General features: G+C 40.1%; 1 protein-coding gene across 5 annotated transcripts in view; it reads right to left on the minus strand.

Moving 5' to 3' along the window:
- LOC129061551 (uncharacterized) overlaps positions 1–19,111 on the minus strand; it is a 92,799-nt gene that overhangs the window by 73,122 nt on the left and 566 nt on the right. For all 5 annotated transcript variants that reach the window (XM_054562274.1, XM_054562247.1, XM_054562239.1 and 2 more), the window contains exons 2-6: positions 12,369–12,469; positions 11,082–11,151; positions 8,622–8,752; positions 6,233–6,321; positions 5,166–5,265 (exon numbers count right to left, since the gene is read on the minus strand). In XM_054562274.1, coding sequence (XP_054418249.1) covers positions 5,166–5,265; positions 6,233–6,321; positions 8,622–8,752; positions 11,082–11,151; positions 12,369–12,469 — 491 coding nt within the window. The remainder of the gene's footprint in view (positions 1–5,165; positions 5,266–6,232; positions 6,322–8,621; positions 8,753–11,081; positions 11,152–12,368; positions 12,470–19,111) is intronic.

Genomic DNA, 19,111 nt, shown 5'->3' on the forward strand with positions numbered 1-19,111 from the left:
ACTGAAAGAAAAAAACTGCCAACCTTGAATTCTATACTCATGGAAAATATCTCTCAAAAATAAGGGTAAAATAGAGACTTCTCCAGACATACAAAAGCTGAAAGAATCATCACCAATAGACCTTTATCATAATGCCAAATGTTAAACAAAGTCCCTAAGGCAGAAGGAAAATGACTCCAGATGGAAATATTGATCCATGTGAGAGACTGAAAAGCAACAGAAATGTGAAGTACAGTATATGAATAAATAGACAAGATTTTTTCTTGGCATTTAAAGCACTTTACATGATGGTTTATTATTATAATAACAATAAAATATAAGTAACAATAAAGTAGAACATAATACTAAATAATAACAATGTACTGTTGGGTTTATAACATATGTAGAAGTAAAATGTATGAAAACAAAGACACAAAAAATAGAAGGAGTGAAATAGAGGTATATAATCATAAAGTTCTACTTTATGTGAAATATTATAGTATCACTTGAAAGTAGACTGCAGCATTAAAGAATTATACAACAAACACAAGAGCCATCAGTAAAATAACGAAACAAAAAGTTACAGCTGATAAGCTAGTAATATAAAATGGAATAAAAAAAAACTTAACCTCAAACAAAGCAGAACATGGGGATCAAAGAATTAGATGAAACAAATAGAAAACACACCTCAAGATGACAGATTTAAACCTAACTATATCAATAGTCACATCACTAAAGTCAATGATCTGAACACCCTAATTAAAAGGCAAAGATTGTCACATCATATTAAAAAATAACACTCAAAAGGGAGTGGGCATTAGTATCAGGCAGGGTAGATTTCAGAGCAGAGACTACTACAACCCGGAACAAAAAAGGTCATTTCATAATGATAAAGAGGTCACTTCATCAGAAGTACATAATTATGTAAATATAACCGTGATTAATCAAAGCTCACTAGGTAATGCTTCCGAGGTGCATTCAGAATGTTCAGAGAGGAAGAAGCAGGGGGAAAATCGTGGAGTATACTTTATAGAAGTTCCCTGCCCTCAAGATTTTGTTGGTGCATGGAAAATGGACTATTGAGGATCCCTAATTTAAGAAAACATAAAAGCTTAAATTTCAGACACAAGGTCAAAACATAAACTAACTCTGTAAAAATTGGTTCTTTCATCCTCTTATGTCCATAAATTTACACACATACCCTCCCCCGACACACACACTATGTTCGCTTTTGTGATTTTCTTAAAACAAACCACGTGTCAGGCTCTGTGCTTATAAAAACATATATAATATTTGTGTTCTTAAATAAAAATCCTGTGCTGTCTTTTTCTTTAATGTAAACTAATTTTTAAAATGTCAGACTAAACCTAAATATTTTTCCAGCTATAAGTCACCAAAAAAAAAAAAAAACACAAACAAAAACAAAACATCCAAATAGCTTAGAGAAAAAACTGCTCATTAGCATGTCACAAATAAATAGAAATGTGTTAGTGCCACCCTGTGGTAACCTTGCACCTTGTAAAAATGTTATACAAATAAAGGGGCTACATTTACTGGTATTAGCTGTCTTCACGTAAAAAAAAAAATTCAGTTTTTACCTTGAAAATATTCTTCTGAATCCCCCATTGTATCAGGCCCTCTCTGAAAGCAAGGAGGAAGCCTTGTTTCAGGACCCCCAGCAACTGCACATGGGAGGCGCTCCATATATGTTTACTCTAGGCTGTGCTTTTGATTCAGTAGTAGTTAAAACCAGAATTTATCTTAAAGAAATAATCACAAAGACACCAAGATTTAGCTACAAATATCTACTGTAGCTTATTTAAAATAGTCAAAGTATTAAAGTCAACACATATGTCCAATTCCAAGTTGGTTAGATTGTACCATATATTATGATAATATACAGCCATTGAAAATGATGTTTTGAAAAACACTGAATGGTATTATTGTTCAAAGTACATTATTTTAAAAATCAGATTATGAGATCATATTCATAAGATAACCTCATTCTTGTTTGAGATATATACATTACAAATTTCACTTTTGGAATCCACGGTGTTGAGGTTGCCACAAGGAGACACGGTAGATCCCCCAACGCCTGCCATCTGAATTCGGGTCAGATGTGGAGACTGATGATGATGTCGCCCACACATCCTAAGAGCCTATGAAAAGGTTTTTCGCTCACATACTGAGGCCGTCTGGTGAGAATAAATCTCCCAAGCAGGTCTAACACTGGCTGCAATGAAGGGGTAAGCTGGGTGAGGGTGCCCACACGTGAAGCAGAACTCGTGTGTTTTGAACTCCTCACTGGAGCCGTGGTCGGGAAGAAGAGGAAGGAGGAGCGATGGGGCTTGAGAGGTGTGAGCCATCAAACATCAAAAACAGAGTCAGGCTTTGCATGACACACATCTACTAATGTGTGCGTATATTCACGGACAGGCAGCTGAAAGGATATACACCAAAATGTTGACTCTCATATGTAGTGGGGTTATGATTGCATTTTATTATCTTCTTTTTGATTAACCATGTTTTAAAAAATGAACTCCCATTACCTGAGGATGGAGAAGTGACCAAAAAACGACAGTCTCGGTGTTTGTGTAGCTTTTGGCTTGGAAGGACCAGAGAGATACAGTGTTGAGTGAACAGAAGTTACATGCTTGGGTCTAGTGCTCAAAAGACCTGGGATCCCAGGCCCCTCTGTGTTTTAGGGTGTCCACACATGGCCATGTAAACTGTGTAGTTTACAACCAACACATGGGGCTGCCCTACATGGGCTCACATGAGAATTAAATGAGCTGCACATGGTATCCAACACAGAAAACCATTCCAAACATTTTTAAACTAATTAATTCCTAACAATTAGCAGACATCATTTAGCTTAAACAAAAAATTAACAATGCCAACATTTTCCCTAAGAAAACATCTATGCAGCCTTGACTCATTTTAAACATGCCACAAATAAAAATTTAAATTTCTACAAATGGCAAAGTACAAGTGACAAGGGTCTTCTTTAAAAATAGCTGTTCTTGTCCATATTATTTTATTGTATAAATAATTTCTTATTATAAAAGTAATACTTGCTAGTCAAAGAAAATTTGAAAAGTAAATAAAAAGAAGAAGAAATTACTCATTAAACTACTATGAACTGTAGTTGCGGGTATAAATTCTTTCCTGATCCTTCCCTAGGCACAGGATTTTAATGTCTATTTTTTCAACATTTTACATCAGAGTGCTGGTATACTTTTATCATCCCTCGTTTATTTTTTTGGAGTTAAATAATACGCCATATATTTTTATATGTTTTATAATTATTATAAACGTAGTAATTAATGATGCTGTATTTCTGTTTCCTTATTATTAGATATTTTAAGGTTTTCTTTCCTCTTTTTATTTTCAAAAAAGGTAATCCCGGTGCTGTGTCCAAAAGCTTAGGACTCACTTCTCTTTGACCTAGTACATCTCCTCTACTATAAAATCTTGCCAGTCCTACCTCCTAAGAAACCCTTTAATCAATACGCTGCATGAAGTTCCTTCCCTTACTCAAACCACTAGGCCCCCCACAATAGCCAGGTATTCCTGTCTGTTGCCCCTAGATTGTTTTGTGGCCAGAGATCTCTAGAACTTACACCAATCATGTCATTTCCTTGCTTTTAATTTTATTTAGTGGTTCTTGATGTGCGATCAAGTACAATCGTGACCTTCAGAGCCCTCTGCCCTCTGGCTCCTGCCTCCTTCTCGAAGGCTCGCCTTGCACCATCTCATCTCTCCATCCCACCAGCTGGGACTTCCAGGTCTGCGTCTCCCTACCTCATGCCTTCAGGCCCTGGGATACGCAGTGCAGTGTCTTCTACTTCGAACTTCTATTTTATTCCAGAACAGAGTATACTCATTCTGAAGGTCACACCTTAAACGTCACTTCGTTGAAAGACCTTCTTGTCCCCTTCAGAACAGATTAGAGCCCAAAGCTATAAATTTCCTAGTCTTCCCTTCCATAATGTTCATCTTACCTCTAGTAACAACAACATGTTTGTGGAGGAAAGCTTAAAGACAGTGTACTAAATGTTTTACCTGGTTCTCTTGTGGACATGAAAATGAGAAAGCAGAGGCCCGGGGACTGTGGACTTCCCCAAGCCACAGAGTTAGTAAGAATAATATTGGAAGCTTCTTGAACATACATAGGAAAAAATTTGCTCAACATATTAGCAAAACCAAGATTACAAAGAACAGTATTTCTTGAGTAGGAGGAAGAAAAGGGAGAAGAGAGATTAATATCGGCAAGAGCTAGGCCCTAAAGAGATAAACTGATTGGGACAGGGAGGGAAGGAAGAGTCGGCTGAAGGAAGAGCTGGGCCCAAGGGTACATGGGTTGAGGATACATACGAAGGCTTTAGAAGGAGCCTCCCCCGGGAGGGGGCAGACTTAAACCTACAGAACAACTTCAAAAGACCAAAGTTGTACTCTGGGCAGGGACTGAATGGGTGAACAGGGAGACCCAAGAAGCCTAAAATACGGATCATTCTGTCTATAAAACACAATTAACATTCCCTCTCTGTAGGTAGAAAAAGAGCCGGCCGTGCGCTGAGAAGCTGGATTTGACTTGAGAATATGTTACAACAAAGATCCTCAAGCTCCTAAGAGAGTAAACGGGGCACACCAAGAACTAGGAATGTGACCAGGAAAGAGTTAATACACCGAAGTTTAGGAAAAATTACTATTAAAAAAATTAACATAAACAAAATAGTCCCCCAACAAATAGATTGGTCCTCAAACTCTAAAGACTTTTCTAATAACCTTAAGATTCTAAAGGATTCCAAGATATTGAATAAAAAGGTGCAGAAGTTACCATATCAACCACACATACCAGTTTACAAACCAGTTTTGCATGATCATCTCTGAATAATTTGGTTAACAACAACAATAAACTATTTTACTGAATTTTAATGGAACACCATCGTTACATAAAATCAAATTTGCAATTCGCTGTGTGCCTTTTTGTACACCAGACATATTTAAACCTCTCATAGAAAAGCAATGTATTTACTTTTGACTTGTTTTTAATATTTTTGAAGTTAACAAATGGGCACCTAAAAACACACTTCGTAATGGCCAAAGAAAGTTACTTGTCTGTTAGTAAGTAAAACAAAGAAGATACGCTCCAGGTGACAAGTGTGTTCTTGCCGTAAACTCACAGCGTGAATGAGCGGTCCCAGCACGACAGCACTGTCCACGCAGCGCCCCGTCAGGACGACGTCGGCACCGAGGTCCAGGGCCCTGCTTATCGGTCTTGCTCTTTAGGGAACAGAACATCCCCGTTATTGTTTTTAACCCAGGTCAGATGAAAACTTTTGACTAAAGCAAATAAAACTGCTTATCATTTTGTCCAATGACTCGAATAGGCTTCAAGGCATTCTTGGCATAAAATGATGTGTACAAAAACACTCTCCTAGATACTTCCATTATTAGTATTATTATTTTTAACCAGTATTTTCTAGGGAACTGTTTATTAAGTATTCTGTCATCATTGCACCCATTCTACAATGCTGGTTTATCTGGGTACACAATTCTGGAACATCAGTCATTTTCCGTCATGGATATTATTTCACAATCTCCTGGTGTCTGGCTTTACAGATGGGAAGTGTGTTATCAGTGTAATTACTGATGTTTGTGTATTGTCTTTTCTCTTTGGATACTCTTACAATCTTAGTTTTTGGGTTTTGACAGGTGCATGTTTTATATCTTCTTGTTTAATCTGCTTGGGATTGACTCCCCTTCTTTACCCTATGGTTAAAATATGTTTTGTCAACCTTGAACAATGCTCAGCCATTGTCTTTGGACACCGCTTTCCCCTCATTCTTTATATTCTCTTCTTCTAGCACTCTTAACTGGGTAGAACACTAGACCTTATAACTCTGTCCACATATTTCTAACTTCTCTTTCATTTTCCATCTCTAAGCTGGGCTGCATTCTCAGTAATCTTCTCAGATCCATTTTCCAATTCATAAATCTTCTATTACTTGTATCAAATTGGCTGTTTAATCTACCCATTGAGTTTTTACTTTGAAGACTGCATGTTTGATTAATAACGTTCATTTGGTTTCTATTCAAATCCATTTAGGCTTCTGTGAAAGCTTGTTCCCTGCTCAGGTTTGTATTCCATCCTGATTCCTTCAAACATCTTTCACATGCTTATTCTATTCTGGATAGATGGTGGGGTGGAGAATGGGAGGAATAAAGGACATAAGAGAAAAGGCCTTACCCAAGGTACACATTCATGCTTTTCATGGTGTCTGGAAATTTCTTCCCACTCTCTATGTCTGTGATGGCTGATCTTTGCAGAGTCTCCTTCTATAAACATTTTACAAAAGTATTTTAAATCTTTATTCATAAAGAGCTTACTTTTTATCCTTATACAAAAGTAGATTTATAGTTGTTCATATGGAAAATAATATAACTAATAATACTACAATAAACTGTGTTTTGCATACTCACAACTGTAAACCTACTTTTGCACCATGCTGTACATGCTAAAACAATAAAAACATGTAATAGATAAGTAGAATCTTATACATTTTATTACTGACACAAAGAAATTAATATGTATTGAAAACGGTATTCTGTTTCAGCCACTTTTCATGCACTGTTTCATTTAGCTTTCCAAGCAGCCCTGTAAGGCAGGTATCACAACCCCTACTGCGTAGACAAGGAACCTAACCAAGCCAGAAAGGCTGAGTGAAGCCTCGCAGGGAAGCGTGGAGGCTCCGGAGCCTGGGAAGCGCCTGGCTTCTCTGTGCTTCTCTGAGTTCCTCCTTCTTTAAAGTAGGGCACCAATGGTATCGATCCCATAGGACTGGCGTAAATGCATATATCATCTGCTCTTGCTCTTACAAAGTGATGTGCGGAATTTGAAAGGTCCTACAGCAATTTCTCTGTAGGAGAGAATCATGTTTCCTATCAACGCCAAAGTTAAGAATGAAAGTTATCAATACAATTCCCCCAAAGACATGAGTTTTGTTTTGCTTTCCCGCCCATGATCATGAAATGACATGTCCAGGGACTCCCAACACAAGCATGTTTTTGCAGGCTAAGCACTAAAGCACAGTTATAGGGTGGTCTCTATAACGCCCCTCCCTCAAAAAAGGGGCTCAGGCTAGGGTTGTGGAAATCAGGACGGAGAACCTGAAAGCTGTGTGAACCACCACAGCACCAGCTGAAGCTGCTGAGATACAGTCATTCATAAAAAGAATAAGTGATCGCCTTACAGAGACCCCAAAGGTGCCTAGGACACTTTCTGTTCCCCTGAAATTTGCCCACAGCACAAAGTGGCAACAAAACCAAAAGCAACTTCACCACCAAAGGGTAAAGCTGGGACCGCTCCACCAACAGGGACTTGGTGTTTTATATATATATTATAAAACATATCTATAATATATAACATAATATATATATACACACACGGAAATGTGTAATACTATGACAAGTATATTTTATGTTGTGTTCAGTTACTATTACAACAGGAGTAGGCAGGGTTTTGGCTATTAAAGGTCGAACTCCAATATTCCTAAGCAGGGACCTGTTTCATGGTATTACTGTTTCCATATTAGTTTCCTATAAACAAATTAAAATCTCTCCAGAGCTAGTTTCCTTTCCATAAGGGAAAAACAGGCCTACAGTTTAATTCTCTTGGATAAGATTTTATGTATTCGTCATCACACTGGGATCATTAAAGCAGAAGTCTGCCACATGCTAACGTTAACATCATGTTTAAAATAGATCAATGGGCAGTTAAGGCAGCAAACTCACTCAGAGCGGTTAGAAGAAGGATCAAGATGAATTAAAAATGTACTATTTACACAGAAATCAGACAGCTCTGGAAGGTTATCTCCACAGCGGTTTTCACGTATCGTAATCTCCGCCTACACAGACAGGAGGGCACGTGGCCGAGGGAAGCCACAGCTCTTGTAAGATAAAGTTAACCAGCATTCTGTTCTCACGCAAAGAGAGAAGTCGATTGATACTGTCTGCATTCCTGCCAGTTAGCAAAGTATCCAAAGGGCCTGCAAAAATGGTTTCTCTTTCACAAGTAGGATTTGACACCCTTCGCACTTCACGAGGAGCCAAGCTCGGACGGTACTGAGGGATCAGCGCCAGTGGAAAGCCTGATGCTTGCCTGCAACATTGAGCTGGTCAAATCGAAGCGCTGAAAAATACTCATTTCATTTCCCTTCCTGTTGTGACACAGAAGGTATCCCCTACGGCAAAATATATCAGCTGGAACCCAAATGATGTTAAGATTAGAAAGGTAGGTAATGACTTGTGCTAAATAACTTCATGTTTTAGAAGCACAATTTCAACTTAGATTTCCGTGTCCGAAGAAGGGTTATTTTAAACACTGTCTTTAGTGAACCAATAAATCTTTCATACCACACATATAAGTGGTTACAAATGCAAATGGATAACCAATCTAGGCAGCTGACATTCCACATTTTCTAGACTAAAGGGGCACAGATCAGAAAGAGACTTCTAGAGCTCAGCCCGAAGAGTTATACCAAAATCCAATAAGTAGACCAAGTTAAATGACCCTAATTGTTCATCGCATGATACAATGGCTTCTTGCTTAGGAGCACATCACACAAAGGCCAAGTAACCTCTCCCATGATGTCATCTCCAGTGACCACTGCTATGTTCAAGTCGACACCAGCCTTCCTGGCCATCTTGTCAAGGGCAGCAGCGCACACGAGAGGGTTGGTGCCCCCGGCGTTGCTGACCACACGCACGCCTGCCGGGAGAAAGACATCGTGGCTGTCACTGCGATGTGAGCTCCACGCCCGGGTTTCACTCACTGAACTCCTTCCTCTCCCCCTTGATTTTTTGTTTTGTTTTCCTTTTAGAGGCAAACACTCCAAAGGCAATGGCATCTCTGTACAGTGTTTATGTGGCTGAAGCTACTTCCGGTGTTTATGCCCCTCAGACGTACAGCTGGTGACTGATGTGAATGGAGATGTCACGGTTGGGTCCTAATAAAGATAGCTGCGGCCTATTAAAGAAAAGAGACTAGTTCTAATTTTAAACATTCTCGGGGTTTTTCCAAATGATCCTCTAGGGAGGACTGATTCAATCAATTACACTTTTAAAAACTCTAATCTTTAACTTGGTCTCTGAAAGTGATCTGCTGAGACAGGCCACGAGACTACTACAGACTGGCTTAAGCTAGAGATTCAGAATTCCAGAATTGAAAAGTAGAGAGGACTTTAGTGATCACCTAATCCAGGAGTTCTCATTTTTAAAGATTCATTATCCTTTGGGGAATCTGAAAAAAGCTATGGATTCTCTCCTTAAAAGGAAAAACTTTTTCTTTTTTTTTTTTTGCTTATAATTTCAGGGGTGTCTCAAACTCCCTGAAGCCCATCTTTGGACACCAGATTAAGAAACTTTGACCAAATCCAACCTCCTCATTTACAGACGAAGAAACTAAGGTGCAGAGAAGCTAAGTAGCTTGTCCAGGGTCATGTGGCTTGTTAGGGACAGTGGCAGGATGGGAACGCTGCTCTTCCTACCCTCTGTCTGCTGTCATCTGTGGTGTCAGACTTTATATATCTGTAAGGACTTGTGTGGGTGGTCAATGGCCATCAGAAAAATCTGCAAAGGGCTCTGAATGCTCCACTGAACCACTCCTATTAACTGTCCAAAAAGTGATTAAGTATAAATGATTAGAATTTATACCCATGAATCCTATAACTAAGGACAATTTTTTTTTCCAGTTTTCACTCTCTTCAGCCTTTGCAGGTGCATCTGAATCCATCGCATCCTCCTTCCCACCCCCTTCCACCCCACCAACACTTTCTCAAAAACACCCTCCTTCATGGGTCCTGAGGACTGTGCTATCCAGGCTGTTCCCCATCCCTTCAGCAGTCCACCCCTTCCCTCCCCTCCCAGGTTATATCTTGTTCTTTGCCTCCACCAGCCCTCCCCTTTCCCCAAAGCTCAGTTCTACTCTCCTTTATATCCATTCTCACCCCTCTCCTTCAGAAATCATTCCCAATAATGGCTTCAAACAATCCTTCTATTGAAAGAAACTCCCTCCCTCAAACCTGTTTCTATTTCCACCCTCTCACCCAAGAAGCGCTAATGTCTTCAACCTAGTTAGTATTGTGATGTCTAACTCCATATTCAGGATGTAGGAAGAGCAGTAGACACCCTTGGGTGTTACCTGACATCTTATGATTCCAAAATGAAAGGTAATATGCAAATAACAAATTTATTGCCGATACTTAAAGTTCATAAGAAGTTTTGGCAAGTCTGACTGACACCTTGTTTTCCTTTTTGTCTTGCTCTTTTTCAGGATGGCTGATTTTTTAAAAGGTGGATATGGCTCCCTCTAGTGGAAAACAATATTTTAGAAAACAGCCTCCTAACGAGTATTCTGAGATGCATCAACAATAAAACTAATAGGTACATAACTACATCAAACTATTAATTATTCAAAGCTCTTCATCTTAAATATTTTCATCTTCAAGATCTTAAACAACAACATATTGTAAGGGATTAATCCTTCTTAAGCAGAGATACATTTTCAGTGCTTAAGAGATATTCAGTAATGCCACTTGAGGTTACCTCAGGACCCAGCTGCAGACTTTCTTTGTTAGCCCAATAAACCACAGCCCTAGATAATGAGGCCAGAGTCTCATATTTGGTTCAAGAGTGGTGAGCAGCTTTCAGGAGTGCCATAGCCACATGTTTCAATCTGACCCCAGGGAGCCATCTTAGTAAGATTTCACAGAGACCCAGGGGAGGGAGAGTGACCCAGTGTAATTCTAACTCTTTGACTAGAAATCAACCCAAATATGCTGTGGGTTAACACTCGTTATATTATAAAATATTTTTTCACCTAATAGCAACTACCTTCTTTCCTCAGAACCACATCAAGGTGGCTAATAAAGGCTTTTGAATGTTCATTGAGTTAATTTACTTTTAGTAACATATATAGCTATACAATATAAATATGATATATAAATATTATATAATATATAAATATATATCCTTTCTTAAAATTTGACATGTCATTAAATACAGGAAATTAAGATAACGACAAACATTTTTCAAATTACCTTTTTTATGAATGTCCTTTATATATGGAGCCATGGCAGTCTGTACAAAATCAGGAACATAGCCCAAGTCCTAAATTATAGGAGTAAATGTGTTATCCACTGTGAAGCATATTTGGTCAACTCACGCAACAGACTAGTCAATCCTTTAATTACTTGCAAGGCTACATTAAATTTTAAGTAACTGTAATATTTATGTTGTCTAAAAAAGACCTAATCCCTAGTGAATTTGAGAATATAATCAATCAATGGAAAGATCAAACATTATGTTCAATATAAACTTAGTTTCCATTATTACCAAAGAGATGAAGTAAGGATGACAACTAAACAAATTATTCACTTCTCTTTTCTGATCCATAGTGGTTTTAACTTGGAAGTTTTATCAAAACCTAATATTTCCAACACTATACATGTCCTGAGTATACACTGATTCTCAGGAGAAGCTAATGATTTCCCATCATTAAATCAATAGATTATAGAAACAGATAGATTATAGAAATTGATAGATTGTAGAAAAAGAAGCAGGTAACCTAAAGGGTAGAGTGGAGTAAGAGGCACCATGGGTGATGTAGTTTCAAAAGTACCTCATTTTCGGTCAAACTGAAGTTTAAAGCACAAACTAGATAATTAGTTATGTTACTATGGGTTCATTTTAAAATTAATTCTACCAAGTAAAAGCAGCTGCTTACATGGACTAAATATCACAAAGCTGATGTCATAGCTACACTTAGAGAATATATACTCTAATAAGCTACATAATTTGAATGGTTCTCTTGTCTAAATGGAATTTCTGCTGGGATACTCCATGCTTCAAGCCAATTTCTTGGCCTTACGTATTAAAACCAAAAAAAGTTTAACTCAGTGGAACTAACAGAAATATTTCCAAGTTAGGACTAAGACACTTATCATGTATTATATATAACAGCATAGGCAATTTTTCATGTTAGTAAAGATTTTCATAACTATAATTTTAGTGGCCATGTAAGATTTCATTGCCTGGATCTCTCATCATTTATTTAACCATTCCCTTATTGATGGCCATTTAGGCCTTTAGTTTTTTGTGAATGTAATAAATAAGGCTACGTTATCCATGTTTGTAAGCAAAGCTCTTCCAGTTAGCTGCAGATAAATCTGACTTAAGGAATAGTAAATAAACAAACAACTTAAATTTTCTCTAATAAGACCTAATGTTTTAAAGTTTTACAATATGTCACTCATGCAAACACTGCCTTGTATAATTATCTCTTAAGGGTTACATGGTCATTAAAATGATCACAATAATTAACTCACAGGCGACTTTCCTTTTGCAGCAGTTAGCAGGCACATCGTTATCTCTGAGAGGTAATCGAAGACCAAGAAATCCAGCTTCTCTCCGTATAGTAGCTGAGGAACTAGAAGTAAAGCACTGACTTTAAGTTACTTTTTTAAAATGTAAATTCAACAATAATTTAATAAAAATGTTTAAAAAGTATAAGTAAAATCTTTTTTTTTCTTTTTTAAAATTATTGATCTTAGAGACAGAGGAATAACATCAACTTGTTGTCCCACTTACTTACGCACTTATTGGTGGTGTCTTGTATGTGCCTTCATCAGAGATCGAACATGCGACCTTAGTGTATGGGGACAATGCTCTACCCAGCTGACCTACCCGGCCAGGGCTTATATTCTTTACATTATCCCAAATCCGAAGTCTTGCATGTATACTTATGCATTTTGGGGGTATGCTCCTGGGAGCCCTTTCTAGCTTAATGAGTTTTTGGTCACTGTACTTTACGTTCAAGCACTGCCACACTGGGGTGATAATCCACTATTTCATCATGCTAACAAAAGGAAAAGAAAATTATTATATGGTAACAGGAAAGACAAGCAAACTGAAAAATATCTGTAGCCATGGTAGCCTATTTCCCCACTCCCAGTGCTCTCTAGAAATTATTTCCTTCAAGTGGCAAGGATCTCTTTCTAAAAAGAAATGATAAATTTCCAGGCCATTAGGTGTAAAATCTTCTTTGCTATTCCAGTCTCATAATCAATTCAGGCAACAATCAATTCTGTCCCTCACAGATTTTGGTCTAAGGGAAATAAGCAAGGTCAAAGGGACTGTCTGCTCTTCCCAAGACCCCAGTTCCCTCCTTCCCCCATTCTAAAATAATTGGTTGTCTTATTAAAAACCCCAAAGGCAATTCCCAAAGTAAAACACAAGAGACATAAAAATCTAAAGAAAAATGCTAGTAAAGATATTTTGTCCTAAACAGCATACGTTTAAAGGCAGGAGCTTTGCCTTAATGGGGTGCCCTGTCTCCAGCATTGTACCTGATGGTACGTAGCAAAAGTTGGTTGAATTATAGTTGAATAAATAAGAGAGTATATTTCAAATCAACTCTTCTTCTTGAAGGTTTCTTCACATTTTATCTCTCATTTTTCATAAACTATCATGGCATACCCAAGGATTACTTAAACCTCTAATGTCTTACTACCTGGCAAAGAATTCTTTATTCTGACATGTTGAAATTCTTAAAACCTGCTGTAAAGTTTCTAGGTAAAGGTTTCTCTTAGGCAGAAACATTTGCCACTAGGTTAGAGACCTTGCTGGGGCCAAGTCTTACATAACTACATAAAATAAATAGAGTGTTGGAAGGATTTCTTAATTACTGAGACAGTCATTTACATATTCTCCCCAGTAGATGCAACTACAATACCGTGTAAGACAGATAGATGGCTTTTACCATCATAAAAGAGTAAACTCACACATGACGTACATTTGAAAAACTCATTAAAATAGGAAACTACTGAAAGACACATGGATCTTTAATTAATTCTATGTTATTTCTTCACAACACTTGGGCTCAGAAAGATCAACAGCAACTCCTTTGAGACGAGAAACGGTACCATCCGATGAGATGTCCATCAACCTCCAGTTAAGCCATTCTGCAGACTGCACACAGAATGGAGTCTTTTCATCAGTGATTTCCAAAGGAAGAAATATCTCGCTTTGGGACTTGATGTCAAGATGTTTAGGAACAGTGCGAAATTCAAACAGGCACAAGTGGCTGCGCCTGTGATCACGGGAACATTGCGGGAAGGGAGAAAAGGAGCACAAGAATAAATGGGCGCCGCAGAAGTCAGACAAAGCCCGCCTCGTGACTGACGGTCAGCTCAGATGACCACCGCGGGCGGCAGAGGCAATGTGAAATCCCACTGCGTTGCAAGTCAGTCATGTATTTTTAAATGTTTCCGTGTTCGCATTTTTAAATCATATCTGTCAGTGTTTCAACAGTCCAGAAGCAAATGGAGTGGCTTATGAAATCTGTTTTCTTGAGGAAAGGCATGTAAGCAGGTGTAAGACATGGTGGAAAATGTCAAGAAGGAGCAGAACTGGAGGTCAGTCTGCCTTCCCTTCAGTGTATGGGAACCTGCCAGCAGCCCCGAGCCCAAAGGGAGGGACCAGGATGCGGAAGCCACAGGGGCCTCCCCAGAGGACCCTCTCCCAAGGGTGGCGAGCTGGAGTCTCGCTCCCGGGGAAGCAGCCGGAGGGTCGGAGTGAGAAACGACTGGGCCCCACCCTAACTGTGGGGCTGAGGGCTACTGGAGAATTAAACGAACAAACTTGCTTGTGCACTGTGATAATCAGAACTTTTTTTAAAAAGTAAAGAGATGAGAAGACTGAAATAATCATAAAATTATTTCTCTATGGTTTATATTTACAAAAGAAAAAAAAAGGTTCTTATTCCTTGTTGAGAGTCCTGGGTTTTTGAAAGGTAAACAACATGGTGCATTGGTGTACATCTGTAGATAAAACAAAGACAGACCTATAAAAATTATCTTGGCCTCAGGAAATAAATTGCTTCCTGTTTTGCATTCCCAAGGCCCAGCACAGTGCTCAAGAAATATTCATGAATGAGTAAATGTTAAATTAAAACAATTCAAATTATGTTGACATTCCAGAATTCCTGACAAGACTGGTGTGCCTGAAGAATAAGCCCATGTTCAACTGGTTACTTGACGTGCTGTGTGAGAGAGGCGCTGTGCCAGGCCGGGACGGACAGGACCTGGTCCTAGCCCTGTAAGGGCTTGCAGAGCCTTCTTATTTCATTGGAAAAGAAAGACATTTACTGGCCACAGACAACGTCTTCACTGAAAAAGTCCCTTCTCTGAGTGCCATGTCCCGTGCCCCATCAAGCACGGTTCTCTCCAGGTCTAGGACGGCCCTATCCTGGTTGAGCCCGCCTGTGTCAGAGCACCTGCCACCATGTGGTGAGTGCTCTGCTCCTGGAGACTGAGAACCCAGCCTTGTTCAGGCTGGGCTGCCAGGGTGGGAGGTGTCCAAGGGGGCAGGCTGCCCGGGGTGGCAGGGGCTGCAGGTATGGAGGCAGCCCGAGGGCGGGGCTAGGGGGAGTTCTGCAGGCTACCTGGGTTCTACAAGTCACTCTGAGCCTGCATGATTACTGAGGAGACGGCTGCAAATCACTGTAAGGCTACCTTGCAGTGACTGCTTGGGAACCCCATGGAGGTTCTGAAGCTGCCTCCATTTATTTATCAAGCAGTCCTGTGGTCTATGATTCTTAAATCTTCACCCACAAGAATGCAAACCTGGGCCTGGGTCTCAGAGCCCCCACCTCACAACTGTCCCTGCCCTGGAGGCTTCGAAACTAACTCAAGAGTCTCAAGAATATGGCCTATTGGAGTTTCAAGGAAAGACTAGCTCAAGGGGAAAAACAAAAATATCAGCATGCTGTCTGTCTACCTGCTGTTTTCTAACTGCTGGAGGGATGACTTGTTTCTTGTCCTCAAACAACTTGTATTGTACGCACCTTATAAAATTGGCCTAGACTATAGCAAGAGGCTGAGTTTCCTGAGGAGAAGGACATAATCATGTTCTCCATTGAATCTCTAAGGCCTAGCACTGTGTACTGAACTGAAATAACTAGAACCCACCCAGCGGGACTATGCTGAAGAAATGGCAGTTGACAACTTTTTACCAGCTCGTTACTTGGGTAACTTGCAAGTGAGGTAAGTGACTGAATTTGTGCACTGGTTTCTGTGAGAAACTGACATTAGAAGAATATGTATTGCTTTCTTAGGAATAGCAGGGCCAAAGGATAAGGGAAAATTGTGCAGGAATAATGGAACATCAGACAATCAGTTCTGTTAGAATCTATACATAGGCGGTATCGATGCCACTGATTATGCATTTATGCTATGAGCACTGAAATCAATTGTCCTGAAAGCATTAGCACAGTACAGTGCATGCAATAGTCCTCAGTGAGGTTAGTCCTGTATACATATAATAGTATACATGTGGTTTAATAGCCTACAAAACACATTCACACAGAAATGATCAAAGCTGCTCATTTTTAGCTTCCTTATACCTAAGTGCTTTATGTACATTCATGTTTCAACTTACACTCGCAAGAAACTGTCAAGGTATTATATATTATGCCCATCTCAGACCTTCTAACAACTTCACATGACCAGAAGTATAAAACCAGGATGTGAAACCAGGTTGTCGATTTGTAAAGCCAGAGTTCTTCCTAGCTTGCAAAGTGGCCTCACAATGTAATCTTGAATTTAGCCGTGTGATAGCTCTTACAAATCACTTACAGCCTCATCCATTCAACAGGGTCAATAACCTTACAGGCCGTTATGGTTTGAATAGTTGTGTCTCCAGTAAAACTCATCTGTTGAAATCCTAATGCCCAGTGTTATGATATTAGGAAGTGGAGCCCTTGGTCATGAATGTGTTTAGTGACCTTATAAGAGACCCCACACAACTCCCTAGCTACTAAGTCTTCAACTTGGAAGAGGGTCCTCACCCAACGATGCTGGCACCCTGTTCTCAGACTTCCAGACTCCTGCACTGCGAGATATACATTTCTATTGTTTATAAGCTACTCAGTGGCTGGTACTTTGTTATAGCAGCCCAGTGGGACTAGGACACACGCCGAGCACTAAAGACACAGCGGTGGTCAAAACTGTCAAAATGTCTGCCCTCCAAACTCTTTGGAGTTTACATTCTGGAGGTGGGGTTGGGGGTGGTGGGAAGAGGGAAGAAAATGCCCAACAAATATTTGTCACCTGACAAGTGCAATAAGGAAAGATAAAGCAAGTAAGGGGTTAGGAAGTCTCAAGAAGGATTGGGTAGAATTGTAGCTATTGGATGTGGAGTGGTAAAGGGTAGGTGTCTTTGACAAGATAGTATTTGAGTGAGCTGAGAACTGAAGGAAATGAAGAGCGAGCCCTGGGTTGTTCTGGGGAACAGTGTTCTAGATGGAACAACTACTAAGTACCCAAGACAGGAATGTGCTTGGTATACTGGGATCAGAGCTGGGAGGTTGCTGTGCCAGCAATGCTAGTGAGCAAGGGGGGAACAGGAAAGACAGGGCGTCAGAAAGGAAGCTGAGGCTCAATCACATAGTCTTTTAGGTCACTGTTAGACTTTGGATTTTTTTGTGAATGAAATAAGCCATTGGACAGTTTTCATCCAATTCAGGACATGACTGACTTGCACAATTACTTGCAGCTACGAGGAGTATAAACTGCAGAAGGGCAAGGGAAAAACCAGGGAGGCTAGGTGGGAGCCTACTGTATAGTCCAGTCAGGGAGATGGTGGTTTAGACCAGAGTGATGGTAAAAGACAAGTTCACCTGCAAGGGTTCGGGCCTGTGCTTGGAAAGACAGGGTTGCCTTTTACTGAGATAGGTAAGATGGGCAGAGCAGGTTAGGGCGGTCAGCTTTAAACATGTTTCTTCTGGGACGCCTTTTACAGAAGAAAACAAGAAGGCAGCTGGGTGCCTGAATGTGGATTTCAGAGCAGGACAAGTCAGTGATGGAGGCACAAATGTGGAGTCTCTCAAGGCATGGTATTAAATATCACGGAGGGGAGCACCCAGGCCCAGGCCACTCCAAACGTTAGCTTTTAGAGGAGAGGATCCTGTCAAGGGGACTTAGAAAGACTGGGCAGGGAGGAAGAAGTAAAACTTCATGAGACTTCAAGAAGGAAGCATTTTAAGGAGACAGTGATCAATTTGGTTAATACCACTGATAGGTCAAGGAAGATGAGGGCCCATAACGACCCCCGAATTTAGTAGTCATTGGCCAAATGGGTGGAGGTTATTAGTCCCAGCTTCCCTGAAATAAGAAAAACAAGGTTCCAGGAGATGCAGTAAACCGAACACCAAGGTCACATAGTCCATCAGCAGCAAAGCTAGACCCAGAGCCCAAGAGCAGCACAAGCCTTCAGAAGTTTGCCCTGCTTCTTGAATCCCAGAGCAGGCTCTCCTTCAGTGACACTTTATGATGCCATGCGCCCCTGGTAACTGTGATGCAGGAGAGGGACTCTAAGAGAACATTAAGACTGTAAATGAAAAGGAAAGACGTCAATATCAGAACTTCGGGGCATAATGACAGTGAGACAATGGTTTAGGATTTCGTGACAGAGACAGTATCCTTCTGTCAAATGAAACAGGCAGGTACTGCACGCCCAGGTGCCTAAACACACTTCAATACAAAGAAATGTTTACATCTCCTCGAAAGGAGTTCTCTGTGCATAGTATTCCACTAGATGACTTCCACGTAAATAAATAGACCAATGAATCCCCCCCAGGTCCATTCCCAGATGTTACTAGCATCCCTATAGTCAGGATTTGAATAATGAGGATCTCATTCTCCATCTTCTTTCCTTCACTTCTTTGTCAAGGTGCCCAAAATGGGGGGAGGAGAAAATAAATTTTTACTTTCGATTTTAATTTTAAATTAAATTTTAAGATTAAAATATTTTAACCTAGGGGTCCAGGGGCACCAGACAGCCCTCAACCATTTAAGTATAAAGGCCAATTTTAACAGTCCCAACGGCTCCCCTCAAATCCACGACCACCACCAACCAAGGAGGCTCGATCATTTCAGCAGTCCCTGGCTCTCCCCACGTCCGCTGAAGAATTTTGCAGACTAGGAAGAGTTCCAAAGGAAAAACGGGGAAGGGGGAGGGGGAGGGCGCGGGGAGGAGTGGCAGGGAAGGAGGAAGACAGGCACTTTTCCGG

The sequence above is a fragment of the Pteronotus mesoamericanus genome, unplaced genomic scaffold (genome assembly GCF_021234165.1).
Source record: "Pteronotus mesoamericanus isolate MK-2021 breed Mesoamerican mustached bat unplaced genomic scaffold, CSHL_Meso_final contig_163, whole genome shotgun sequence".
NCBI classification, from domain to species: domain Eukaryota; kingdom Metazoa; phylum Chordata; class Mammalia; order Chiroptera; family Mormoopidae; genus Pteronotus; species Pteronotus mesoamericanus.